Source organism: Oryctolagus cuniculus, chromosome 7, assembly GCF_964237555.1.
Source record: "Oryctolagus cuniculus chromosome 7, mOryCun1.1, whole genome shotgun sequence".
NCBI lineage: Eukaryota > Metazoa > Chordata > Mammalia > Lagomorpha > Leporidae > Oryctolagus > Oryctolagus cuniculus.
This window is the reverse complement of record NC_091438.1, coordinates 56,734,925-56,762,500: the sequence shown is the minus strand read 5'-3', so window position 1 is coordinate 56,762,500 and position 27,576 is coordinate 56,734,925. Positions and strand designations below refer to the sequence as shown.

The following is a 27,576-nucleotide window of genomic DNA, read 5'->3' as shown; positions in this document are numbered from 1 at the left end:
ATTTGTCTAACTAGTTTATTGGAAGTTTCATTATGAACAATTTTTGTATTCTCATGTATCTATGATTCTTTAATTTGATTGGAAGTATAATATTAATATAGTAAAGTTGCAGAACTTAGCAATTAAATAAAAGTTAAAATATTGAGGGCTGGGCATTACATTCAAAGAACATATAAATATATACAGAAGAGAATTAGAGGTGGGGACTTGAATTAGTTTCCTCAAATGGTCCTAATTCCACATCCTTCCCCTAGAGTAAACATGTTTGTATGTATGATGATCTTTTTACCGTATGTGATGCATTACTGATTATAAATATGAGGGGACATCAAAACATTTATAGAAAATGAAATTAAAATATAAGTTTATTTGAAGGGGAGGGACATTCAGCCTGGTGGTTCAGACATCAGTTAGGACATCTGTATCCTGCATGGGAGTACCTGCATTCAATCCTCAGCTCTGGCTGCTGACTCCACTTCCTGTTAATGCAGATCCCGGGGTGACTCAAGTAATTGAGTTTTTGCCACTCACCTGTGAGACCCGGATTGCGTTTCTGGCTCCTGGCCGCAGGCTTTAGGGGAATCAAATGGTTTATCTTCTCTTCTACTTGCCTCTCAAATACATAAAATTTTTGAAGGAGCAAAGGATGGGATTTTTTTTTTTTTTTTTTTTGACAGGCAGAGTGGACAGTGAGAGAGACAGAGAAAGGTCTTCCTTAACCGTTGATTCACCCTCCAATGGCCGCAGCGGCTGGCACGCTGCAGCCAGCGCACCGCGCTGATCCGAAGGCAGGAGCCAGGTGCTTCTCCTGGTCTCCCATGGGGTGCAGGGTCCAAGCACTTGGGCCATCCTCCACTGCACTCCCGGGCCACAGCAGAGAGCTGGCCTGGAAGAGGGGCAACTGGGACAGAATCCGGCGCCCCGACCGGGACTAGAACCCAGTGTACTGGCGCTGCAGGCAGAGGATTAGCCTGTTGAGCTGCGGTGCAGGCCAGGATGGGATCTTTTAGTCCTTTTTCCTGCGTGATCCATGGTGATGAGAACTTCATTTTCGTAGCATAGAATTGAGCCATACCCATTGTTTTCAGTTGTATGTTGCAGAAACAGCCACTTTAAAACTTTTGTTGTATTCTATTTCATTGTGTAGAGCCCCTGTGAAGAAGGAAGCTATATATGAACTGCTGCCCCATCTCCCCAGCCCCCAGCACAGTACCATCAGAAACACTCAGGAAATATAGGACTTTTTGAAGGGAGGGAGGGAGGAAATCAGCCTGCAAAGCAAACAAGATTTTCAGTGCAGCTTTTTTTGGCTCCATAATGCACAGTATGTGGCTATGTGCCCACCTTTTGAAATATTTTTGACTGTTTAAAGTGTCTCTTGTTCTGTATTTGTCATTTTATCCCTTCTTTAACATTCTCAATTTAGTGCCTCCAGCATCACCTTTGCTTTATGGCAGTTTTAAGTAGCTATGTGAGAACAATAGCATTATTGAATTTGAGATTTACAAATGGAGCCTGTAGAGGATAAGTGTTCAAACATCATGTACCTTTTGTCACTTTTAATCTTTTGCAAGATTTCTCACTATTTTACTGTTCCTAATTGAAATCTGTATTCTACAGCCACAATACCAAGACAACCACCTGGTTGGATCCTCGACTTTGTAAGAAAGCCAAAGCCCCTGAAGACTGTGAAGATGGAGGTAGAGATTCAGAAACCTTTTATGCTGTTGCTCTCTAATCTTTTCTTGCTCTTGATTAGATAATCAAATTTCCAAAACCCTAAACAAACTAGAATGTTTGTAAGCACATAAGCAGTAGATAAAGACCACAATCAACTGACTGTGGTAATTATGTCATTATATCTAATTTCATTTCTCTCTTTTTGAGGATTACAATTTTTTTAAAGATGTCTTAATAAGTACAGTTTCTTTTTTTGACATACATTTTAAAGACAAACTTTTAAGACTTTAAATATTTAATAAATTAGATACATTCGCAGCTGCAAGGTAGCCTTATGTCTGTTGAAACTTCAAAAACATATTTAATATAATATGCACTTGGATGGATATGCTAGTATCTGTGAATACTCCTCAGTCATTTGAGCAGCAGTAGGAACTCAAAAATATTTAACATGCCCTTAAGATACATACAATTTATACTACCTAGTGGGAAAATTATTTCTGCAAGAATCATCAGATAATAATACGTATCTTTCTTACATATTATAGATTTATATAATAGTATAGTTTTACAAATAAGTATAGTTTATGGCATCCAAAATTGTTTGCTACATCTTCTTGAGAACAGAATACAAATGAATAAAATTTGCATTCATTTTATATCAGTAAAAAATTATTAATCTTCTTTGTTTTGAATTTTAATCTATTAAAAATTAAAGAGTATTTTCATATTTTTTGTCCAGCATGATTGTAATATTAAGAATTTCTCTAGAAAAATTGAAAAATGGAATTGTTTAAAATTCTTTACAATGACATTTAAAAAAAATTGGATACCTTGGATAAAGTCTAAATATGTGAAAATCCTCAGCACTGAACATTACAAAACATCATTGAAAAGAGTTAAGACCTAAATAATTAATGAAATATACTGTGTAGATAGATTGAATGACATAATATTATTAAAGATTTCATTTACCCTCAGTTGATAACTGGATTCAATGTAATCCAAGTCAAAGTCCTCAACAACTTTTTTTTTTTTTTTTTAGACAGGCAGAGTTAGACAGTGAGAGAAAGAGAGAAAGGACTTCCTTCTGTTGGTTCACCCTCCAAATGGCTGCTACAGCTGGTGTGCTGCGCCGATCAAAAGCCAGGAGCCAGGTGCTTCCTCCTGGTCTCCCATGCGGGTGTAGGGCCCAAGCACTTGGGCCATCCTCCACTGCCTTCCCAGGCCACAGCAGAGAGCGGGACTGGAAGAGGAGCTACTGGGACAGGACCGGCGCCCCAGCCGGGACTAGAACCCGGAGTGCTGTTGCCGCAGGCAGAGGATTAGCCTAGTGAGCCGTGGCGCAGGTCTAACAACTGTTTTGAAAAAGTTGACAAGCTGATCCTAAAATATATATGTAGAAATGTAAAGGCTGTAGTTAGACCAACAAAGTTTTGGGTTTTTTTGTTTGTTTGTTTGTTTGTTTTGTTTTTTTTGTTTTTTTTTTTTTTTTGACAGGCAGAGTGGACAGTGAGAGAGAGAGAGACGGAGAGAAAGGTCTTCCTTTTCCATTGGTTCACCCTCCAACGGCCGCCGCAGCCAGCGCGCTGTGGCCGGCGCACTGCACTGATCCGATGGCAGGAGCCAGGTGCTTCTCCTGGTCTCCCATGGGGTGCAGGGCCCAAGCAGTTGGGCCATCCTCCACTGCACTCCCGGGCCACAGCAGAGAGCTGGCCTGGAAGAGGGGCAACCGGGACAGAATCCAGCGCCCCGACTGGGACTAGAACCCGGTGTGCCGGCGCCGCAAGGCGGAGGATTAGCCTAGTGAGCCATGGTGCCGGCCTAGACCAACAAAGTTTTGCAAGACAAAGTTGGAAGCCACCATTGTGGTACAGTAGGTTAAGCTGCCACTTGCACATCAGAGTGCCAGTTCAAGTCTCAGCTACTCCACTTCCGATCCAGTATCTGATTCATGTGCCTGGAAAGGTGGCAGAAAATGACCAAATATTTGGGCCCCTCCCACCCGTGTAGAAGACCAGGATGGAGTTCTTGGTTCCTGACTGTGGCCTGGCGCAATGTTGGTTGTTGTGGCCATTGGGAGGTGAATTAGCAGATGCAAGATATCTCTCTGTCTCTCTGTTGCTGTGACTTTGAAATGAATAAATCTTCTTGAAAAAGAGAAAACATTTTGAAGGTGAAGTTAGAGTACATAGGTACCAGATGTAAAAACTTATTATAAAGCTACATTAATCAAGACAGTATAGTATTGGCATAATGATGGACTAATAGGTCAGTGAAACAGAATAGATAGTCTACAGTTAGAAGCACACACATCTGGCCACTTAATTTTCAACCAAGGGATCAAATCAGTTAATTCAATGAAGAAAGGAGGGTATCTGGAACAAATGGTATATTCCTATGGAAAAATGAACATCAACTTTATTTCACTCCACACACAAAAATAATTCCTGTAGCAAACCCTCTTATCTGAGTCATTAGTATTGTCTTCTGTTCTGAATTGTGATCTGGGTTTTCTGTTGCTTTTGAACTTTTGTTTTTGAATTATCCTACTTGTCACTCCCCCTCTTCATGGAGGAATGACACAGGATCCTGCCTAGGCTTCATATCCGAGTCACGGCACCATTATGTCGCTCCCCCTCTTCGTGGAGGAACGACACAGGACCCTGCACTGTTCTTTCGTCTGCTCGGCCCTCCCCGGGTTTGCTGCTGGTTCTTCCCGGGTTGGCTATTATCCCTTCCACCTCCGTGGAAGGGCAGTTCCCCCTGGCCACATTCCCCACTTCCGCAGGGGAGCGGCACACCGCCGGCCGGTTCTCTCGGGGGCTGCACAGGTGTTCCTTCAGATGTTCCCCTTAGATGTTCCCGGTGCATGCCGTCTCTCTCCTCCTTTATAGTCCTCTTCCACCAATCCCAACTCTGCTACCCACACGCCGAGTACGCTGCTCTCCTCCAATCAGGAGCAGGTCCTACAGTTTCTTGGTTGAACTGGAGGCAGCTGCGTAGAAGCTGTTACTCCCTTCTCAGCGCCATATTGTGGGAGAGCAGATGCATAGAATAAGTCTTAATTCCAGTAACAGTCTTAGTCCGAATTGCTCCCCACACTACTAGCACTTCAGATAAATATATTTTCTTTTAAAGATTTATTATTTTTTTATTTGAAGGGCAGAAAGTAACAGAGAGAGAGAGAGAGAGAGAGAGAGGGGGAAATCTTCTATCCGCTGCTGATTCCCTCCCCAAATGTCTAAACAGCCAGGGCTGGCCTAGGCTGAAGCGAGGAGCCAGGAATTCCATCCCAGTCTTCCATGTGACCGTCTTCTGTTGCTTTCCTGGGCACAATACCAACAAGCTGAATGGGAAGCAGAGCAGCTGGACTTTGAACAGGCACTCCCCTATAGGATGTCGGTATTACAAGTGGTGACCTAACCTGTTAAACAACTCTAGTCCCCAGATAAATATGTTTAAAACTAAATTTGCCATCTTTCTCCTAACACCATGCCGCCTTCTTTCTGTTAAAGATACCATCCTCATAAACATTTGGGCTGGAATCCTGGTAATCGTGTTGCCTTCTTTCTTCTAGTCTTTCCCTATATACTTTCCAAGCTCTGTCATTGTTTTTTTCTTTTTCCTATTTTGGCCAATATGTTGTTGTGCAAAATCTTAACATATAAAAAATTGAATTTTACAGTGAACCTACATATGCCCCATACATATGCCTACATATGCTTTTTCACATAGCTGTGTATTCATCTGTTGTCTATGTAGGTGTTTTCCTTTATATTGTATCTTTCCTGCCAGTTCCCCCTAATCACTGCACACGTTGGACTTTGTTCTAAAATATCCTTTATGCCAGTGCACCTTGGCAGAAGGCTACATCGGAAACAGCTTGGACTGGGGCACTCCATTAGGGATACAGGTGCCCCAAGCAATAGCTTAAGTGCTGTGCCAAATGCCCATCCCTCTCTGAACCATCTTTGATACTGAAACTCAGATTTGCCAAGGAGTTAGAAATCATCTAACAACTTATAAATGTGTATATTCAGTTTATTTTTAAAAAGATTTAAACTCTGCTTGAGGTGGCGAGACTGATGGACACCTCCCTTCAACATCTTTTCCCCATCTCCTGTTTCCTTCTTTCCTTTCTGGATTAAGGAAAGTGGAGCAGTTATAACCACTGTACTCCCCTGTCCCCATTCCCCTTGCAAGCAACTGAACCTCTTAACCAATGTCATAATCACAATCTCATCACCTCATCCTGCTGAGGGCCATAGAGGGAAGAGAGGGAATGAACAGCTATGGACCCTCCATAGCTCTGCAAAGTATTCTGGGTCCTTACCCAGAAAATTACAGAACCAAGTGGGAACAACCCTGCAGTGGTCTTAATTGCTAGATTTATAAGGTTCAAGCAGATCTGGTAGGTGGATGTGGGGCTCCTGGGACTCTGAGCAGGCCCTAATCGTTGTTTGGATTACACTTCCCAGCAGCCTTAGCACCAGGTGACTGGCCCTTTTGCTGGGCAAAGTGGGGAAAATGGTGATACTCAAACTATCTATTGTACAGGATGAAAATGTTATAACTTATTTTTCATAATGTTACTATTAAAGAAAATAGTATAATCTTCTCTGCTGTTTATATACAGTTTTATAATAGCTTTTTTAAAAATTCCAGGTATCTTGTTTTTTAAAGATTGATTAATTGATTGATTGATTTGAAAGGCAGAGATACAGAGAGAAAAGGGGAGAGAGAGAAAGAGAGAGATCTTCGATCTGCTGATTCACTCCCCAACTGGCTGCAACGGCCAGAGCTGCACTATGCTGAAACCAGAAACCAGGAGCTGCTTCTGGTCTCCCACGTAGGTGGAAGGACCCAAAGAGTTGGACTGTCTTCTGCTGCCTTCCCTGGTGCATTAGCAGGGAGCTGGATCAGAACTGGAGCAGCTAGAACTCAAACTGGCGCCCATTTGGGATGCTGACACTGCAGGCAGAGGCTTAAACTTATGCATCACAGTACCAGCCCCCATAATGGCATTCTTACTCATTCCATTTGTGAAATTATCATATATATGCACTACCTAGAGTATCTTGAGGAGTGAATGAGTAAATGTGCTTCTTTTGTCCAGGGCGCTGTGAAGTTTGGCAGTTTATTTATGTTCAATTAAGTGGGTTTACAGACTATGTTATCTACTTCTTTGAATGAACACACATAAAATGGGATTGTCATTTTAAAAGATTTCTGTAGGGACAGGTGTTTGATAGAATGTTAAGACACTAAGGCCGGCGCCGCGGCTCAATAGGCTAATCCTCCGCCTGCGGCGCCGGCACACCGGGTTCTAGTCCCGGTCAGGGCGCCGGATTCTGTCCCGGTTGCCCCTCTTCCAGGCCAGCTCTCCCGGGAGTACAGTGGAGGATGGCCCAAGTCCTTGGGCCCTGCACCCCATGGGAGACCAGGAGAAGCACCTGGCTCCTGCCTTCGGATCAGCACGGTGCGCCAGCCACAGCGCGCCAGCCGCTGCGGCCATTGGAGGGTAAACCAATGGCAAAGGAAGACCTTTCTCGCTGTCTCTCTCTCTCACTGTCCACTCTGCCTGTCAAAAAAAAAAAAAAAAAAAAAAGACACTGGGACTCCCACATACCATATGGGAGTGCCTGGGTCCAACTGGGCTTCCAATTCTATCTTCCTGTTCATGTGCACCCTGGCAGAGAGGGGGTAATAGCTAAACACCTAGGTTCTTGACACTCATGTGGGGGAGGCTTGGATTGAGTTCTGGGTTCCTGGCTTCAGTGTAGCCCAGCCCTGGCTATTATAAATTTGGGAATGAACTAGTAGATGAAAGGTTTTTGTCTTCTCTCTCTGCTTTTCAAATAAAATGGAAATAAATATTGCATTTTTAAAAAAATGAATGAAAGACTTCTAAAAATATACTGCTGATTGAAGATAATACAAATATCCAAGTCTAAGTTTATAGTATAAAAATATAAGAGCCGGGGCCAGCTAGGTTAATCCTCCGCCTGTGGCACTGGCATCCCATATGGGCGCCAGTTCTAGTCCCGGTTGCTCCTCTTCCAGTCCAGCTCTCTGCTCTGGCCTGGAAAAGCAGTGGAGAATGGCCCAAGTGCTTGGGCCCCTGCACCCACTTGGGAGACCAGGAGGAAGCACCTGGCTCCTGGCTTCAGATCGCACAGCTCCAGCCGTTGTAGCCACTTGGAGGGTGAATCAACGGAAGGAAGGCCTTTCTCTCTGTCTCTCTTTATCTCACTGTCTGTAATTCTGCCTGTCAAATAAATAAATAAAATCTTTAAAAAAATATGAGTCAATACTTGTATTTTCATATGAGCTTTTTTCAACCAAATTGGGGTAGAATAGACATAACTCCTTAGTCATCTTCTTTTTAAATACCTATTTTTGTAAATGCTTTATTATATAGTTAATAGTACATATAAATTTACAATTAAATATACACATTATATGAAGTACATGTTTGAATTTTCTAATGAGAAGGCTACATGATCACTAAACTATGATGACACTGCCTAATATCACCAAATTAATTTTTCTAAAATACAAATGTCTCTCCTTTACTTCCCACAGCAAATTAAGTCCAGATTTCTTGGTAAAATATTAATGGTTTTTTTAAATAATTGAACCCTTTTTTGTATTTCTCTTTTAGAGTATTTTTATGTGATAAATATGACATTTTTGTCTTTGCCTTTGTCATCTGCCTGTTCCTTCTGCCAGGAATCAATCTTGCTTTCTCTCTCTGTCCATCTGACCTATACCTGTTATCCTTCTTTCTAAGCTCATATCTAAAGTGTAATTTCTTTGTAGCCTCCTCTCATTCTTTTTCCAGTCAGAACTAGGTGTCCTATCTTCTGGGCTTTGTTGTACCACATGACATATCTCTATTGCAGTACTTACTGCACTGTAGCTAGATACCACACTGTTTAAGAGTGATTCTTTTAGGGTGGCATTGTAGTGTGGTGTGTTAAGCCACGAGCACCAGCATCCCATATCAAATCTCTGGTTCAAATCCTGGCTGCTCCACTCCCAGTCTAGCTCCTTGCTAATGTACCTGGGAAAGCAGCAGAAGACAGCTCAAGTACTTGGGTCCCTGCCACTCACATGGGAGACCCAGATGGAGTTCTTGACTCCTTTCTTCTGCCTGTCCCAGCCCTTACCATTGGAAACCATTTGGAGAGTGAAGCCATGGATGGAAAATATCAATCTCTCTGTCTGTCTCTCTGCCTTTCAAATTAAAAAAAAAAAAAAAAAAGGCAATGCTTTTGTCTCCTTCAGGAGAGATGTAAATTTGTAAATTTTTGGAAAGAGGGAGGGGAGGAGAACAAGGTGGAGAAAAGAAGGTAAGGAAGGAAATAAGCTACTCCGTCCTCTATGTTTTGCTCACCCTTCTTGGAAATATTTTTAATCTGTAGAAGGCTCTGGAGGGCCAACAAATAATAAGCCTGTCTTCAATAGTTTGTTGTCAATAGGGAAAAAACGTATAGGAGATAGAGAAATGAGGTCAGAATACCAGCTGATGTGTAAGTAAATCTGGGCTTTGCCTGCGAACTGTAAGGGCTTACTGATATTTCACCCCCTCAGGAAACATAGTGAAGCACTCAAACTCCAGCCTCTGTGTTCAACTACAGGCCTTCTGTAGGCATGGCAGAGAATGGACCAGAATGTACCCTTGCAGGCACTCTGGCATCCAGAATAGCAAGGAAAACTCAAGAGTCCCTGAGCCATGCATATTGAGTTCATTGTATAAAACTGACCAGTCAGATAAGACATTCTTTCGTCCATTCTTTTTCCTCTGTGTGATTTGAAGAATTGGGATAAGCATGTTCCTGGATGAGCTTGTCCCCCTAATGCTCTTTACATTAAAGATAACTGTGTGTCTTGGCCCCAGACTAACCCAATTTAACCTTCCTTTTTCACCATAATTATATTATCCCTTTTGTTCTTGAAAGTGGACAATACATTGTATGATCATTCTAATATCTCTTTAGAGATAAATTTTATTCTAGGAATGTCCAAACCTCTTTAATATAATAAGTGCTGCTATCTACCCTACAGCTGGGTGCACCTATAATTATCTGGTAAGAATTGGAACTTTCAGCATATTTGTTTTATGCACAGCCCACCTTTACCACTTTCTTCTGTGCATTTTATTACTACCACCACCCCACCCCCGCCAGATAAGCTCTTCTGACTCACAGAGGTATTGCCATAGTGCTATGTTCAGAGTAGATGCTGGAAAGAAAATAATAATATTCCAAATGTAGAATTATATAGTTTAAGATACTATTTGCATTCTGCTAAATTCTGCTTCTTCTAGTAAGACCTTAAAATTTCTAAGACTTGGCCTTTTGTCCCAGTCTTCTGATATTCAAAACCCAACTGTGTCTTTACACTGTATCTGGTGGTTTAATTGATGTACATATTTGTCTTCCATTCAAATAGGATAATAAGTATTTTCATTAAACAGTTATCTTAAAAATAGGAATTTGTTTTACTCTCAACACACCCCATTTTCCTTATGATGAAAGAAAGATTAAATTTTTACTAAAGGCAGTTTACAAATGTATTGAATGTTGATGTCATTTTGGAGCTTGGAACATGATAAAAGAAAATTATCTATGAATAGAGCTCCATCATGAGAAAGCAAAGCAATTGTAATTTATACATTTAAATACGAAAAGTCCTATTTTGGGAAGAGGAAAGAAAGAAGGATAAACTCATGGGCTTTAGAAACAGCCAGCTGCTAGATATGCCAAAAATAGTTCTGCTTCTGAATCAGTTTTTAGGGGGAATGCTCTGGCTTCTAAAACAGGAAAAGATGGTTAGGGTAGGTCTTTCCTATCTCAGAAATAAACATTTTCTTTTGGCCCTAATCCTCCCCATAGCTTTTCTTTTTTAATATATTTAGTTAATTATTTATTTGAAAGAGTTAGAGAGAGAGAAAGGGACACAGAGAGAGAGTCAGAGATCTTCTCTTCACTGTTTCATTCCCCAAATGCTGCAATAGCTGGGGCCCGGTCAAAGCCAGGAGCCAAGAGCTTCTTCTGGGTCTCCCACTTGGGTGCAGGGGCCCAAGCACTTGGATCATCCTCTGCTGCTTTCCCAGGAGCATTAGCAGGAGTTGGATCAGCAGTAGAACCGGAGACCATTTGACATGCCAATGTGGGCAGAAGTTTAACCCACTGTGCCACAGTACTGGCCCCTACCCATAGATTTTACACTATCGTTTTCATATCCAGTGTTAAAACAGACAAAACCAATTTAAACATAATTTATTCCTAAGGACTCTACTTCCTGTTTTATTCTTTACTGAATAATATTCTGCCAGTGAAACTGCTTTTCTCACCAATAATTTCTTGGTTTCCAATCTGGTGCACTTTTTAGCCCTTACCTTTATTCCTGACAGCTTTGGGAAGCATTTGTTGGTGTTGGTCACACTTGGTTTTTTTGTTTGTTTGTTTGTTTTTTGACAGGCAGAGTGGACAGTGAGAGAGAGAGAGAGAAAGGTCTTCCTTTGCCGTTGGTTCACCCTCCAATGGCTGCCACGGCTGGCATGCTGCGGCCGGCGCACCGCGCTGATCCGATGCCAGGAGCCAGGTACTTCTCCTGGTCTCCCATGGGGTGCAGGGCCCAAGCACTTGGGCCATCCTCCACTGCACTCCCTGGCCACAGCAGAGAGCTGGCCTGGAAGAGGGGCAACTGGGACAGAATCCGGCGCCCCAACCGGAACTAGAACCTGGTGTGCCGGCGCCGCAAGGCGGAGGATTAGCCTAGTGAGCCGCGGTGCCGGCCACACTTGCCTTTGACACCATTCCCCTGACTGTTCTTACTTTCTCCATCTGCTCCTTAAAATATTAGCTCTCACAAAGTTCTTTTAGTCTCCATCTTTGTTCATTAAATATATCTAGATAATCCTGTCCAGTGCCATAGCTTTGATTACATTGTCTCTCAAATCTATCTTCTGTATTTCTCTTTTGGGTACCACATTCATATTGCGAAGAGTTCATTAGATACTTCTGTTAGTGTGCTCTACAGGCCACTCAGATTTAACATCTTCTCTTTCTACCGTCAACAAATGACAGGACAGAGCTTCCCATTTGCTTGAGCCAAAACCTACTTAGCATGCAACTTTTTCTTCACTTTCTTCTCTTTGGTGCAGTTAACTGCCAAATTCTAGAAATTCTAATTTTAAAAACCCTGCCATTTTTGAGGGTTCATTAGTGCTAGACACTATTGTAGGCTTTTTGAAAATATACCATTTGTCCTCTAAATTCCTCTAAACTCAACTTATCTATTCCCACAGCCATTTTCATATTAGATATTAAGTAAATATCTGATAATATTTCCTTTTCATTCCAGAAACCTGGGCATTGCCTTGGCCTTCTGCCTCCTTTCCTCCCTCGAGACTCATGGCAGTCATTAAGTCATATTGCCTTGGTTGCCTTCTATTTGCAATCTGTTCTTTCTTCCTGTCCCCGCTACCACTGCCTTAGTTCCTGCTTTTATAATTTCATATTAATGTTTAGTGTTCCTTTATTCTTACTCCACTCAACCTATTTCATCCTCTATTATTGCTACCCATATCTTTTTGAAATATACATTTAATCATGTCACAGTGCAGCTTCATCAGCTCCACTATTACCAAAATAAAGATCAAACTCTCTAACAAGGTACTTCAGGAGTATTGGAATTGGTACTTGCTTTTAAGGCTCATCTTTTTTTTGCATACAACTTGTGCTCCAGTCTACAAAATCACTTATAATTTCTGAAAATGCCAGACATTCTTAACTCCTCAGCGCCCTTTGATCTGTCTGGAATGACCCTCCTCACCCTAATCTCAACTTCTCCCTTAAGACTCAAACATTGCTTTCTTTGAGGTTTTTGGGATAGCTAGTCTTATCAGACAATTGGTATCATTCCTCTTCACTCCCCCAGAAAGCTTTTGTTTATCTTGTCATTTATATCATCTGCCTTCTTGTCTAGAACATGAGCTTGAGGAAGAAGGAGAGGGGAGAAGAGAAGCAAGGAAGGAAATGAGTGAATAAATCAATCCGTGGGTAGTGTATAAACACGCTGGATGTCTCAGTCTTGCTTTTATCACTTTCATTTTAAGTGGGAAAACAATAACCGCTTCTCTATCTGCTTTAATCTACTTTTCAAAAAAACTGGTTAATGGTATCAGTGGAAAGAGTTTAAAATTGCTAAAAGCAATCTAGAAGATAAATTGCCACATTTGTTTCTTCTCCTAAAGAAAGCTGTACTTCAATCTGTTTGTTGCCAAATGCTTTAAATGCTCAATTAAAAGGCTAAACCAACTTCCAAGTTAAAAATGAAATATTTTGCTGAGCTTTTTTCCTAATTAAGTATTAACATATCTTTTTCAGTGAATTTTTCAGATAACAAATGGACTGTTTGAGCTCTCTATAGTTCCTTCAGTTCTTCTCTAAAGACAAAGCATAAATTCAGTCGTGGCACCCTTGTAGAATTCATCCTTCCTCAGCACCGTGCAGTTCCCATGCTATTTCAAGAAAATTTCTGGTAAAGAAAAAACTCCTTTTCATGGGAGAGCCATAATGATAATGCTCTGCTATTACTGTTCTAGTGCATTTTTATAGATGTAATCCCGAGATACTCTTGTCCACATGACAAATGCCTTGTGACAAAATATCTTACCTGTTTAACTCATGGCTGCTTGCTTTCTGACTATGGAGGATCCAAGTGAACAGAGGGTATCCCAGTTTTTTACTTAGTCTTTTTTCTGTTTTAACAGATTACTTGAAACACTGTAGTTGTTAAACTAGTGTTCTGGCAGATGTTCAGATCAATTTCATACAAATGAAAGCAGGTACTTTCTTAAGTTTTAAGCAAATCTAGATTACCCATTTGAAATTGCAGAAATCCAAGGCTGGGCTCTCATTTGAGGGGAGGTGGGTCAGAATGTGTAACATAAATGTTTATGTATAATGGTGAAAATTTGTAACAAGTAGCTACTGTTTGTATTGGACTAGAGGGTAGGTATATCTCATATCAGCATTATCAAGCTTTTTCAGTGAAAGACATATCATAGATTTCTTAGGATAATTAATGTTTTTTATGTCATGTGAGTCAGCTGTTAGTTGGGTGCCACCTTTTGCTCTGCAATTCTCTTTACTTACTGACATAATCGCTGTTCGTTGAAGAAGCCATTCAGACTTGAACTGCGTTCTTTGGAAGTGAGCCTTCAGCTTTCTAACTCTAAAATATTGGTATAATGAAATAAAGAACAAATTCACTCTTGAATTTTTTTCTTTCCTTTTGAATCTGGGATTTCACTCAATTTTCTTTATTTGCAGAGCTTCCTTATGGCTGGGAGAAAATAGAGGACCCTCAGTATGGGACATACTATGTTGAGTAAGTTTGTTGCTTCAGTTAATATTCTCCCAAATGCTGTCCTTTCAGCACTCAGCTTTAGGGAATACTGGATACAGCATGGTATGCTTCTGCAGTCCAGCTTTCAGGTTTTTCAACTAGGGGAATGAGATGGTAGGGGCAGTGAGCATTTACTTCACTGACTTTGGGCTTTCCAGAAATTGGCTTTGAATTTCCAAATATGGAGAGTGAGAGGGAAGATGCCTGGAGAACTAATAGCTGGAGGTGCTGTCATTATACCACAGCTTCTAAAGAGAAAAGCAGTAGGTGCAAAACTGAAATGAAGGTACTGGACTTGCTGAACTGTTATGGTCACTTCCAGCACTGGCACTGTATGCCTATAAAAGTAATGAAAAGACTTTAAAAGCATTGGAACATAATGATCCATAGTTTTGAGTTATATGATCAAAAGTATGTTCTTTGGGGGAGGGAGAGTTGCTTCTGCAGCTGTTATGATTAAATCTAAACATAAATGTATGTGTGGAAGGATCACCAAGTAACTATATATGTCATGCAGAGAAATTAGGCTAATGTCAACATTTAATTTTTCTTTCCCTTCATTTATTTGATTGCTATATTGTTTTTACTGTTAAGGTTGCTTCTCTCTCTAGATATTACAGAAAGAATTTAGACCTCTGGTCTAATACCAGGCAAATAATTGATCAAATGTATTAATGTTAACCTGGAAACTCAATTCTGAACCAGCTGCCTAGCTAGTAAAGGCAAAACACCATTATGTGGGAAAATAGCAAATTAGAGAATCTTCCAGTTTTGTGATTGTTCATTAATTTTTTTTATCACTTTTTGGCATAAACCAATGCCACTTCCTGGTAGTTATCCCCAAAGTAACGATCTCTGACTCCTATTGTAACTCTGGTCTTTATTGTAATAGGTAGGTTGTTACTTCAGTCCCTGAGGTTAGAGATATTTTTGGAATGACTTCATAAAATTCAGTGCAATCTCTAAGGAAGCAACACAATTAGAGTGATGCTTAGGTATATACTTTCCTTATTTTTCTTTTTTCCTTCTTTATTTTTCTTTTCTGTTTTTAGTTAGGTGTGTAATTCCACAGTTTCAGTATTTTGGTTCCTTTGAAAGGCTATGCTAATTTTGTTTCTGTTGTGTATTACTGATGTTGATGAAATGTAATACGAGAAGTATATACCATCTCTTTTTGTTATTTTTTTCCTAAGGCATGTTTAGATAAATAAAGAAAGAAACAACCATTTTTCAAGTCAAAGGAATATTTGGAGGCCAACTGAAAAGATTTTATGAGATTATTTTTCCTCTCCTCCTAGTTTTGTCTATTTAAATTGGACTGCAATCAACTATTATTTGTCATTGACACTGGTGAACATTTCTGAGATAATGATTCTCATTATTGTCCATTCCAAATGATTGTGAATGCATGGTCAAGAGGTGAAAGTCATTTGCCTGTTATAAAATCTTGTGCTGAATGATCTGGTTCCCATTAAGCAAAGATATAATATTGAAGCAACTTCAGGGCAGATCCTGAAGTGACCTCCACCCCGTTGTCATGGAGGTGGGTGAAATGGTTTAAATTAGAAGCAGCAGCAGCAGCATGATTGTGTGTGATTGTTCCCAGAACGAGCTCATTTACAGGAGAGTAATTTATTAGACTAAGAAAGACCAGACTGTACTCGAGATGCACATTAGTGTGGAGTCAGCTGAGCTATGCAGTGTGGCTTGATTCCCAGATTAGTTAGGTTTTGAATCTCCACAGTAGTAATCTGCAGTGAGTTTACCGAAGGAGATAAAAAGCTGTTACTTGAATGGCTACTCTTTGGCTCACTTAGTTTGTCAAACCAGATGGCACAGTGATTGCTCTTGGCAGGAGCCTGGTAGTAGTAACACCAACTGCAATGGTAGTTTTTCCTTGTGAATGTTTGATAGAATGAGACTCTGAAACAGATTAATTTAGTTTTAAATATAAAAATTTTCCAAAAATTTAATAGCAGGCCTTCTAAGTTGTTTATATATTTAGAAATGTTATATTGATTGTATTGCATTAAATGTCCTGATACACTTAGATGACATGCCAAAATATACATCTGCTTTTATATCTCAGACTGTTTGTGAAAGAATATTTTATTTGTTGAGATGAATGTTTAAAATCCAGACCAAAAAAGTTACTATCAATTATGTTCTCAATTAAATATTTAATCATTTTTGTTTGCCACCTGTATTTAGTCTTTATGATAATTATACTATTCTCCTCTCTTATTTCCCATAGCTAGTTATATGGAAAACAAAATCTGTTACATGTTAACATTGTGGATATAAGTAACTAAGTGAAAAAGAATATTTTCACTGTTTTGTTTTCTGGGGTAACATTTTGATCCAGTTAGTCTAAGATAAAAGATGTAATTATTTCCCTCATTATATTCTTTTGTCAAAGAATTTCTAGGAAGGGGATTACTCATTTGTGTGCTTCTACTCTCTTCTCCCACACATTACAAAAAAATATAAATACAAATTACTACTCTTTATGTTCTAATGCTTGGGTGACAAGGTGAGTCATTCTAGCTGGTGACATTATGGTGAGCTGAGATTCTTTATACAGCTTTATTATTTTCTGAGTGTCAGTTTTTAAGGTGTTTTTTTAATATGTAAAATATCAATACCTACTAAATAAATTTTTTAAAATACTAAGATTTTCATTTTCAGAAAAGGTTAAGTAACTAACTCAATGGATAGGGAACTCCCTTGTTAGTACACAGCAGAAGCATAAAAATCAGAATCCAAAGAATGTAAAGTACAATTTGACATCTTCAGAGCTCTGAGACTAAAGAACCCTATCTACTTTGGAGCTAGTATGTCTCAGAAGCTAAGTGACATAGAGAAAGCTAACATTCTTTGCTGTGAGGGTTTTTTGGTTGGTTGGTTGATGGGTTGGTTTTTGTCCCTAGGACCCTTTTTCTCTACTGTCACCATTAATATTCATAAATAGCAAAATATATATTTTATTTGTATAGCCATTTATATTTGGATTTTCTAGTATTCATCCTATCTAAAGACAGTCATAATACTGAAATTCTCATGATTTGATGTCTAATTTTTGGTGTTCACTATTGTCACTTATTAAAACAGATTTTACTGAACAATGCATATCATTTTTCAGAAATATATTTGTACTGTAGCAGTGCTAAAATTTGATTCCCATTTCTTCTGTATTAGACTTCTTCAGGTTCTTAAATATCTTTTTAATAATAGTTGCATTCTGCACTAGCAGCAGCATGAACAAGCTTATTGCCAGCATTACAATGCTGTGTCCCCTCTGTAAAATGTACTAGTCACAGAATGGTGAAGACCATTGGTTAATTGCCTACCCTCAAGTTTTCTCAAATTTTTCTGCTTTCCCTTGCAGAGCTCTGTGCTTTCCAAAAGTCAGCTGTGAATGTTTCCAATCATAAAAGTCAGTAGAAGTGATGATGTAATTATATAATTCCTTTAACTAGCACATAATTATGAAAATGTTAAGTGTGAAAGAATTGTTCTGTGGTACAGTTTGATATAAGCAAGTCACTTTCTTAGTTGTTAATGAATTGATATGAGTGAATAGAAAAGTACAGTAGTATTTCAGAAGGGTTCTATATGCAGATTTCTTAGAGTATCTTTATAGTTTGCTTCATTTTGGAGAAACTTCAGCCAAAACCCTCTATTATTAACTGCCTTAAAAAAAATACTGGGACCAGCATTGTGGCACAGCAAGCTAATAAGTTGCTGCCTGCAATACAACATCTCACATTAGAGCACCAGTTCAAGTCCTAGTTTCTCCGCTTCTATCCAGCTCCCTGCTAATGTGCATGGTGGAAGATGGCTCAAGTACTTGAGTTCCTGCCTCCCATGTGGGAGACATGGATGGAGCTCCAGGCTCTTCGCTTCTGCCTAGTCCCCAGCCATTGCAGCCATTGAGGGGAAGTGAACCAGCAGATGAAAGATCAATCAATCTCTCTCACACCCTTCCCTTTAAATAAATAACTATGTAAAATAAAACTTAAAAAATTAATCAGTTACCAACATTTATGGTTGTATCAGACAAGAAGATTTCTATTATAGTTTTGAAAACTCTCATTGGCCACATTGTGTTGTTTTATAAAGGAAGTTACAGTAAATGTTGCAGAAACTTCAGCTTTTATGGCAGCTATTTAGCACAGCTATTAAGACACCTTTGGGATGCCTGCATCCCATATTGGAGTGCCTGGTTCAGAGGCCCAGCTTCTCTGCTTCCAATCCAACTTCCTGCTAATGTGCACTCTAGGGGGCAGCAGATGGTGGCCCAAATGCTTGAGTCACTGCCACTCTTATGGAAGACTCAAATTGAGTTCCTGGCTCCTGGCTTTGGCTGGGTCCAGCCCTGGCTATTGGCAGTCATCTGGGGAGTGAACTAGTGGATGGAAAACCTCTCCATCTTTTCTCTTTCCATCTTTGTCCCTCTGCACCTTTCAAGTAGAAAATGGGGGAAAAGGAGGCAAGTATTAAAATAAAAAAGCTTTAGCTTTGATATCCAGGTGTCTTCCGTAGGCCTTTATTTACTTACCCCAAAGCCCTTTCACTGTCAGCTGTCAGCTTTTGTGTGTTCCACAGTCAAAAGATACTTATCTGCCCATCAGTCTATGGTGATGCCATTGTATCATCAATTTTAAAATATGCAAATTTTGGCCGGCGCCGTGGTTCAACAGGCTAATCCTCCATCTAGCGGCGCCCGCACACCGGGTTCTAGTCCCGGGCGGGGCACTGGATTCTGTCCCGGTTGCCACTCTTCCAGGCCAGCTCTCTGCTATGGCCAGGGAGTGCAGTGGAGGATGGCCCAAGTGCTTGGGCCCTGCACCCCATGGGAGACCAGGATAAGTACCTGGTTCCTGCCTTCGGATCAGCGCGGTGTGCCGGCCACAGCGTGCTGGCCGCTGCGGCCATTGGAGGGTGAACCAAGGGCAAAAGGAAGACCTTTCTCTCTGTCTCTCTCTCACTGTCCACTCTGCCTGTCAAAAAAAAAAAAAAAAAAAAAAGCAAATCTCATCTTAAACTAAAATGCATATTCTTCTATATTTTACAGTCACCTTAACCAGAAAACCCAGTTTGAAAATCCAGTGGAGGAAGCCAAAAGGAAAAAGCAGGCAGGACAGGCTGAAATTGGATCTTCAAAATCAGGTAGAATGTTTTTCTTGGTTTTTTTCTTCTAAGAATAGCTTATGAAATGTGTATGCTGAATGAGTTTTAACTTTTTATTGCTGGGTCTTTGCAATTCATCAGAGAGGGAAAAATTCCACAGAGAACGTCTAATTTTTGTAAAGATATTTATTATGTTAATAAAATACACAAACATTGTGAGAATACTGAGATTTTTCTCATGATTAATAAAAATATGAAATATTTGAAAATCAAGTTAAAAAGTTTAAGTATGAAATTGTTGGGAAAAGGAATTGAGAAGCTTTTTTTCTGTGCTTGGTTTTGTTTTCAAGATTGTGTTGCTTCCTTGTTTTTTAAGACCAGGCCAGTATTGAATCTCTAGCTCATTATGAGCTTTTTTCAAGTTAATAACTTAAATCTAATGATTCTTCCTGAACTAACACATACTAAATAAATCTACCAGATTATTTGCCTACATTATTAAGTCTCAAGTGGGATTGTAGGTATTAGTAAAGCCAGATGCATTTGGAAGTCCTCAGATTCTGTTCATCCCTCCTCATCTCCTTCCCTTCACCATCTGTCATTAGTAACTAGGGGTCTTTAGGGTCATATTGTGGTAATCCAGTAGACTCTTCACTTGTGTTGCCCATGGGAGGAATAGTCCTTTCTTATAGCTACTCTTTAAAAATATAATCTCCTCTGCTTCAGTTTTGTGTTTGTTTTAGCAAACATTTTTACTTTAACAAGTATTTCTGAGCACCTACTGTATACCCAGTGCTTTGCTTAGCAGTAGAAGGTCAACAGTGATTGAGGTCAGGACAGGTCTTGCTCTCAAGAGTTCACAGCATAACATAGGAAACTAACAGTTATAATATTTGGAGATAGATGCCTTCCTAGAATAGTGTTAAATTTGCAGACTGAGGAGCAGGTTTGAATCCCAGCTGGATCTATCTGCTTGTTTCTCATCTATAAAATAGGAATAATAATAGTACCTACCTCTTCAGATGGTTATGAGTATGCAGATTAATACATATAAAGTGCTTACAGTGATATTTGGCACAGAGTGTCACTAAATGATAGCTTTCATTGTTATTCATAAAGATATATGGTGGTTACCTCTTAACCACAGAGGATACAAGACTCTCCAAAAATTCCTGAAACTATGGGTAATACCAAAGCCTACAAATATCATGCTTTTTCCTATACAACTTACCTATCCTAAACTTGGACTTTTTCATTTAAAGTAAACACTTATGGCTTCTCTTTGTCATCTCTAAATTGCCAGAATCATTACTCTTGTGCTTTGTGGCTATCATTAAACAAAATAAGGGTTCCTTGAAAACAAGTATTATAATACCCTACAGCTGATCTAATAACCAGGACTACCAGGCAAGTAGCATATACGGAGTGAATATTTTGGACAAAAGGATGATTCATGTCCCACGTGAGATGCCTTGAGACTGCATGAGATTTCACAATGCTATTCAGAATAGTGTGCAGATTAGAACACATTAATTGTTTATTTCTGAAATATTCCACTGACTATTAAGTTAGATAACCTATCTCTAATATCAGATTTAAGGGCCATATTCATTGTAGTCTCAAACTCATTTTGTCATTTGTCACAGATGTGGAAAAATCACACTTCACACGAGACCCATCCCAACTTAAAGGTGTCCTTGTTCGAGCATCACTGAAAAAAAGCACAATGGGATTTGGTTTTACCATTATTGGTGGAGATAGACCTGATGAGTTCCTACAAGTTAAAAATGTGTTGAAAGATGGTCCTGCAGCTCAGGATGGGAAGATTGCACCAGGTAACGAGTTTTTCAGAATTGACTAAGGAGTAGTGATACTGTAAAGAAAATTGTGGTAGAGAAGTTTTAGAGAGAGAGAATTAACTTATATAGCTGAAGAGGAAGATTCCTGCATTTAAATGGTCCATCCTCAAAATTAAATGCATGCTAGCTTTGAGGAAGGGCCATTTTTACAAAAAAGCAGAAACTATTAGAAAAAATATTAATGTTTTTGAAGTACTTCATATAACTTTGAAATAATCCTTTGGCAGCATAAAACTAAAGATTTATTAACCATATCAGAAAACTGTTTGGTTGTTTGATTTTCCTGGATTGTGTAGGGGTGCTTTTGGAGATATCTAACATTTTCTTTTTTGATAAATAGCCCATTGTGACATTTATAGTGATATCAAACAAACTGTACATCCCAGGGGTTTTTTTCCCCAAGTATTTTTGCTTCTTTAGTTGTTACTAAAGAATGTTACTTTTTTAGTTCTTACTGGTTGTTAATAAAATTTAACTCTTCTGCTAAGAATTACAGACACAAACATAAATTTGTAAAACTGTAATCTTGTGTTTTCTGTAGTTTTCCTCAAGTCTTTATTTGGCAATTGTTAATACTGTAATATGACTGACAGTATTTGTGCCTGTGGAGCTTGGAGGAGGGTCAAAAAAATTGACTGATTACTGGAGTGTTTAAGTGATGTTTTCCAAAAGGATTTTAATTTTACACTGAAGTTGCTTCTTGTAGTGCTTTTGGTAGACTTTTCTAATTCTCTCTTATTTCAGAGGTCATATAAATATGGACCCATATGTGATTGGTTTATCATCATAATACTTTTTGGTGACAGATACCAAGTTATTTTCAATTAGGATATGAGATCTCTTTTTTGCTTTTCTGTTGAAGCTTAAAATAAGAAAACTTAAAATAGTCAAAAAATTGTATTTATAAAGAAAAATATTTTAACTACTTTTTACTGTATAAAATTAAACTGTAGAGATAAATTAACAGTCAGATTTTACTTAACTCTCAGTTTTGACCTTTTCAACATTTTGTCTGTGAAAATGTATTTCTTAGCTATTATGTATGTTGTCAGAATTTTATCATTTCAGCTTTGCCTAAAATTGTTATTATCTAGTTTGCATAACAGTACAATACTTCCATGAAAATTCTGGAAGTTTTCCCGAGGGAAGAAACGTCAAAGCTTTGCTTCTAATTAGTCTAATTTTTGTTATCTTCTAAGATCATGAAACAAAAATTAACATTTGTTTTTAACAACATTCTCATTGATTTTTCTTTTCTTTTTTATTTCTAGTTTTTATTTCTTTTTTATTTTTTAAATTTGTTCTGCAATGAGAACAAACTAAAGTACCTTCATTTGGCAATAACCTTTTAAATAATCATATTGAAATTAGGCCGGCGCTGCGGCTCAGTAGGCTAATCCTCCGCCTTGCGGCGCCAGCATACCAGGTTCTAGTCCGGTCAGGGCGCTGGATTCTGTCCCGGTTGCCCCCCTTCCAGGCCAGCTCTCTGCTGTGGCCAGGGAGTGCAGTGGAGGATGGCCCAAGTGCTTGGGCCCTGCACCCCATGGGAGACCAGGAGAAGTACCTGGCTCCTGCCTTCGGATCAGCGCAGTGCGCCGGCCACAGTGCGCCGGCCGTAACGGCCATTGGAGGGTGAACCAACGGCAAAGGAAGACCTTTCTCACTGTCCACTCTGCCTGTCAAAAAAAAAAAGGAAAGAAAGAAAAGAAAAGAAATTAAAGCTGCAAGTGGATGAGATAACAGAGAACAAATTTAAGGAGTCTGTTAAAAAATACCCAACTGATGTCATTGGTAATTCTACAACAAAAATGGTCATAATATTGTAAAATTAGGACAGCAGAACTTTTATAAGAATTAATTTAGCTGGATTTAGTATTCTTTGCTTGTGTTGAATTTTTCTTGCTTGTGTCACCTTTTGAAATCTGATTTATAATAGATTCAAAGTCTCTATAAACAGAAATGTTTTTGAAAACCATTCATAAATTAACATCATTCTAACCTTCATCTCTATATTTCACAAACCTAGAATTTCTAAAGTAGGTTATAATCAATGGCTTCTTAAAATCAAATGAAGTGAATTTAAGGATAGTCTGCTTGTAGCAGTAGCCAGTGGAATTATTTGCTCCTCTTCTATGTACTAAGTACCTATTACAATCTGCCGAGCTTTGTGTGGCTACTTAGGTGTGACTCAGGATATAATAACAATGATAATATCCATTTGCAGGGCTTTTTAAAATGGTTCACTTGAACTTGAGGTCAAAGCTCCTTCCTGCTAAGATAATTAAGATTTTAGACATTTGTATATACTTTTTAGAGAGGAGTCACAAATGGGAGAATGTCTGTTGTTTCAAATCTGTCTTTTCAGCAGGTAATACTTGTAAACAATAAGAGATTTCCGGAATCCAAAGATAGTTGCTAAATTTATTTTGCACCCCTTACCCAGCACAATTAATTTAGTTAGTGGTTGTAATTTTCTTTTGCATGTTTTACCAGGTGATGTTATTGTGGACATCAATGGCAGCTGTGTCCTGGGTCACACCCATGCAGATGTCGTCCATATGTTTCAATTGGTACCTGTCAATCAATATGTAAAACTCACTTTATGTCGTGGTTATCCACTTCCTGATGACAGTGAAGATCCTGTTGTGGACATTGTTGCTGCTACCCCTGTCATCAATGGACAGTCATTAACCAAGGGAGAGACTTGCATGAATACTCAGGATTTTAAGCCAGGAACAGTGGTTCTGGACCAAAATGGAAAATCGGGACATACCTTGACCAGTGATCGTCTCAATGGACCATCAGATCCAAGTGAGCAGAGAGCATCCATGGCTTCATCAGGCAGTTCCCAGCCTGAACTAGTGACTATTCCTTTGATGAAGGGCCCTAAAGGCTTTGGGTTTGCAATAGCTGATAGCCCTACTGGGCAGAAGGTGAAAATGATATTGGATAGCCAGTGGTGTCAAGGCCTTCAGAAAGGGGATATAATTAAGGAAATTTATCATCAAAATGTACAGAATTTGACACATCTCCAGGTGGTAGAAGTATTAAAGCAGTTTCCAGTAGGTGCAGATGTACCATTGCTTATCCTAAGAGGAGGTGAGTAAAAGCACAAGAAAAAATCTTTAATGCTCAAGCATTTTTATATGTTCATTGTCCATATTACAGGTCAGAATGTCTAATCCCAGCAGAGTTAACTGTTATTAGGTGTGCATTTTCCTTAGGATTCTGATTATTTCCATAAATGATATCCTTTTCATCAGTTCTTTAAGTTATTAGTGGTTTCATTGAATCTAACTTAGGGCTTTAAGGGTTAGAGAGAGACAGCACTGTACTGCTTGAAATGAAATATATCCTCTTAATTTCATTTTCTGCATTGATGACAGTGATAAGAATTGACTCTCTCAACCAATGCTGCTTCATCTAGACCTCTATAATTCACCAAAGATGTTTTGAAAGAGCTAATATCTTTGTGAATAAGTAAATGTCAGGTGGTATGTTGACCTGTTCTGCAAAGGCAATCATGATAGCTTATACTCATAAAGCTTTTGTCTTAAGCTCTAATATCTGCCCATAAATGTTAATTAAATCCCACAGTGCTTATGTGAGAGAAATATACATTTTATTTTTCCAAGGTCATCAGCTATCATGAACTGCTCGCAGCTCCAAGGACTAATTACAAAGTTGCCTGTTAATTGCTTTCTTAAGTCCATGCCTATATGAAAGAATAAAATTTAGCATATTTGTTATTTTATTTCTCCGGCTTTTAGTTTTCATTTTGAGGTAAATGAACACTTTTGCTGGGGAATTTTTAATTCTATTTTTTTAAACCATCTTGGTTTCTTCTCTGGGCCTTAGGGTAGAATGTGCTCAGAGTAAGGTGAAATCTCTTTGAGTATTAGAGGGTTATCCAGGGCTTCAGTGAATATAATAAAGACAAGGGTTTTTTGTCAGACAGGTTGATGTCTGTTTCCTTACTTGCCACTTACTGATTTTATATATATACACACATATATATAAATCTTAATTTACCTTATCTTTGAAATTATAATAATATTTATACCTTAAGATTGTCATAAAAATGAAATCAAGAATGTATAAATAATGCCTGCCACATAGGAAGTGATATGGATAGAATTTACTAAAAGTTGAAGCTAGTTTTGTCATAAACATTAACAGTATTTGTGACCTGGGAATCCTTCCTTTGTTTTTAAAATTTGGCTCATTTTCTTTAAGGTCCTCCATCACCAACTAAAACTGCCAAAATGGTGAGTATTCTGTGGTCCTTAAACACCTCTTCCCAACACACTGAGAGATGCTGTATTCCCCTTTCCTAAGAGCAGCTGGCTGTAGTGGTAGTGACCAGCTGGGAGAAGTCAGGGCCATGCTGCCCTGGGCTTATATCAAAACTTCTAGGGAGGTGTCAGAAAGGCCCCTAGTGAGGGGCTGCCCTCGCTGGTGAGTGTTGCTCTTAGAGTAACGCAAGAGACCCATGCTACCAGTAATTGTGTCCTCTAAATAGTAAAATGTGGATTCACTTAAAAACTTACTTAGAAATCCACTTACTTACTTTGTATTTCAGAGGATCAAATCAAGAAGTAGCCAACTGTTAAAACAGGTGATAAAATATTACATCATCTTTCTAATGCCCCAAGAGAAGACCTGATAGATTCACATAACTTCTTGGGGACTCTTAATACCCACATTTAGACACTGTCTCACATTTAGGACTAAAGACTCTCTAGAGTATGTATGACCTTCTGTGCTAAATGTATTTCTTATCAAAGCAATAGACTGTCAGACCCAAACACTGTTTTGACTGACATTCTTCTTAGTAGCTGAGTAGCCTAGTTAAGGGCCTGTATAGAGAAAAGAACTTTAAAAAATGAACGTTTACCAAATAGCATTGTTACAGAAGAAACTGTCCTAGGTACACATTGTGGCTATGTAAATATCCACACTTATGTGGGTATTGATGCAAAGTTATATTTAAAATCCAATATATACTTCTATTTTGCTTGGTATGATGGTCTCCTATAACATGAACTACAGGCAGTTAAGGGAAAACTGTAAGATATTAAATGGATTAATCCTTTATAGCACTCCAAATAGGAATCCACTGCAAATTTGTTGTTGTCTGATCCAAAAGAACAGAATCATTCAGCTGCTGCCTCCTTAAGGGCTGTACTATGTAGAGTTCGTTGTGAACAGAAATTTTTTGTTTAGTCAGTTCAAGTTGCACTGTTTTGTTTTGTTTTCACATTTCTCCAGTTCCTCTAGTAATCATTTTAAACTCCTATGCTGACACTAATTATTTTATAACAGATGCCATTGTAGCCAAGTGACCCTAATGTTTTCTAATTGGTGAAAGGTTCTAATGACCTTTAACTGCTTCTAACAGAATCCTGCGACCGTGAGAGAAGAGCAGGAGACAGGCTTACCTGCCGTCTCATGGGGTTTGGGTTAGAGAGTGTTCCCCTGGGACACAGGGCTCTATAGTGACCAGCACCTAGAGACTCCCTGACATACTGTGCTTTTGCATTCTAGTCAGCGGTTCTCAAAGCCATACTTAATAGGCTATTTACTGGGTTTCATTTATAAAATTTTGAGGAAGTTCTATCTGAATAAGAAAAATATTAAAATATATTGCTGTTTTCCTCTGTCTGATTCTCTGGCATAGTACATTTCCCTTAATATATTAGTTAACAGTTCTATCCCATTTTCCTAGAAAGTATTATCTTAAACATCTTCACTGGGAATTAATTCAGTGAGAGGTGGGACTTATCAAGAATTTCATGAAGGTATTCTCTGAGTCTCCTTCTTGCTTTACTTAGAAGTGCTGCTTGTGTTGCATTCGCATTCATCTTCATTCCAAATTCAAGTTGTGTCTTGGTAGTAGAGAAAAGGGCAAGCACACTTAGACTTATAAATATTTGAGACCTTTCAGTTGACATCATTTAAACTATTTCTAGTTTAACTTAAATATGTTTGAACCAAATAGACGTGGCTGCGAAAGTGGATTCCTCTGATACCACAGGTCTGCTGTGGCTTTGACCCTGCCACCACCACAGCTGTCATAATCACTTGACACATCTAGCTTAGATGATGGTTTTATGAATTAATTATCCATCTTAGTTTTTAAAATACTAAGTAAGGCCCTTTTCCATTTCAGAAAACAGATAAAAAGGAAAATTCAGGAAGTCTGGAGGCCATAAATGAGCCCATTCCCCAGCCTATGCCTTTTCCACCCAGCATTATCAGGTCAGGATCCCCGAAATTGGATCCCTCTGAAGTCTACCTGAAATCTAAAACTTTATATGAAGATAAACGTAAGTAGTTGTGGGCTATTTCAGAAGAGTATGTAATAATATAACTTTGAATTTTTTTTTAGCTGGGAGCATGACAATTTCAAAAGTGTATTGAAAAATCATTCCTTAATTCCCATTTTAATATGACTCTGGGCTTTTTTTGTGTCCAT

At 38.9% G+C, this 27,576-nt stretch overlaps 1 protein-coding gene across 3 annotated transcripts in view; it reads left to right on the top strand.

Moving 5' to 3' along the window:
• Positions 1–27,576, top strand: part of MAGI3 (membrane associated guanylate kinase, WW and PDZ domain containing 3) — a 297,604-nt gene that overhangs the window by 216,868 nt on the left and 53,160 nt on the right. For 2 of the 3 annotated variants that reach the window (XM_017345962.3, XM_017345964.3), the window contains exons 6-12: positions 1,621–1,700; positions 14,031–14,088; positions 19,184–19,278; positions 20,886–21,074; positions 23,592–24,197; positions 25,335–25,366; positions 27,271–27,427. In XM_017345962.3, coding sequence (XP_017201451.2) covers positions 1,621–1,700; positions 14,031–14,088; positions 19,184–19,278; positions 20,886–21,074; positions 23,592–24,197; positions 25,335–25,366; positions 27,271–27,427 — 1,217 coding nt within the window. The remainder of the gene's footprint in view (positions 1–1,620; positions 1,701–14,030; positions 14,089–19,183; positions 19,279–20,885; positions 21,075–23,591; positions 24,198–25,334; positions 25,367–27,270; positions 27,428–27,576) is intronic. The other variant, XM_017345963.3, reaches the window with a different exon arrangement.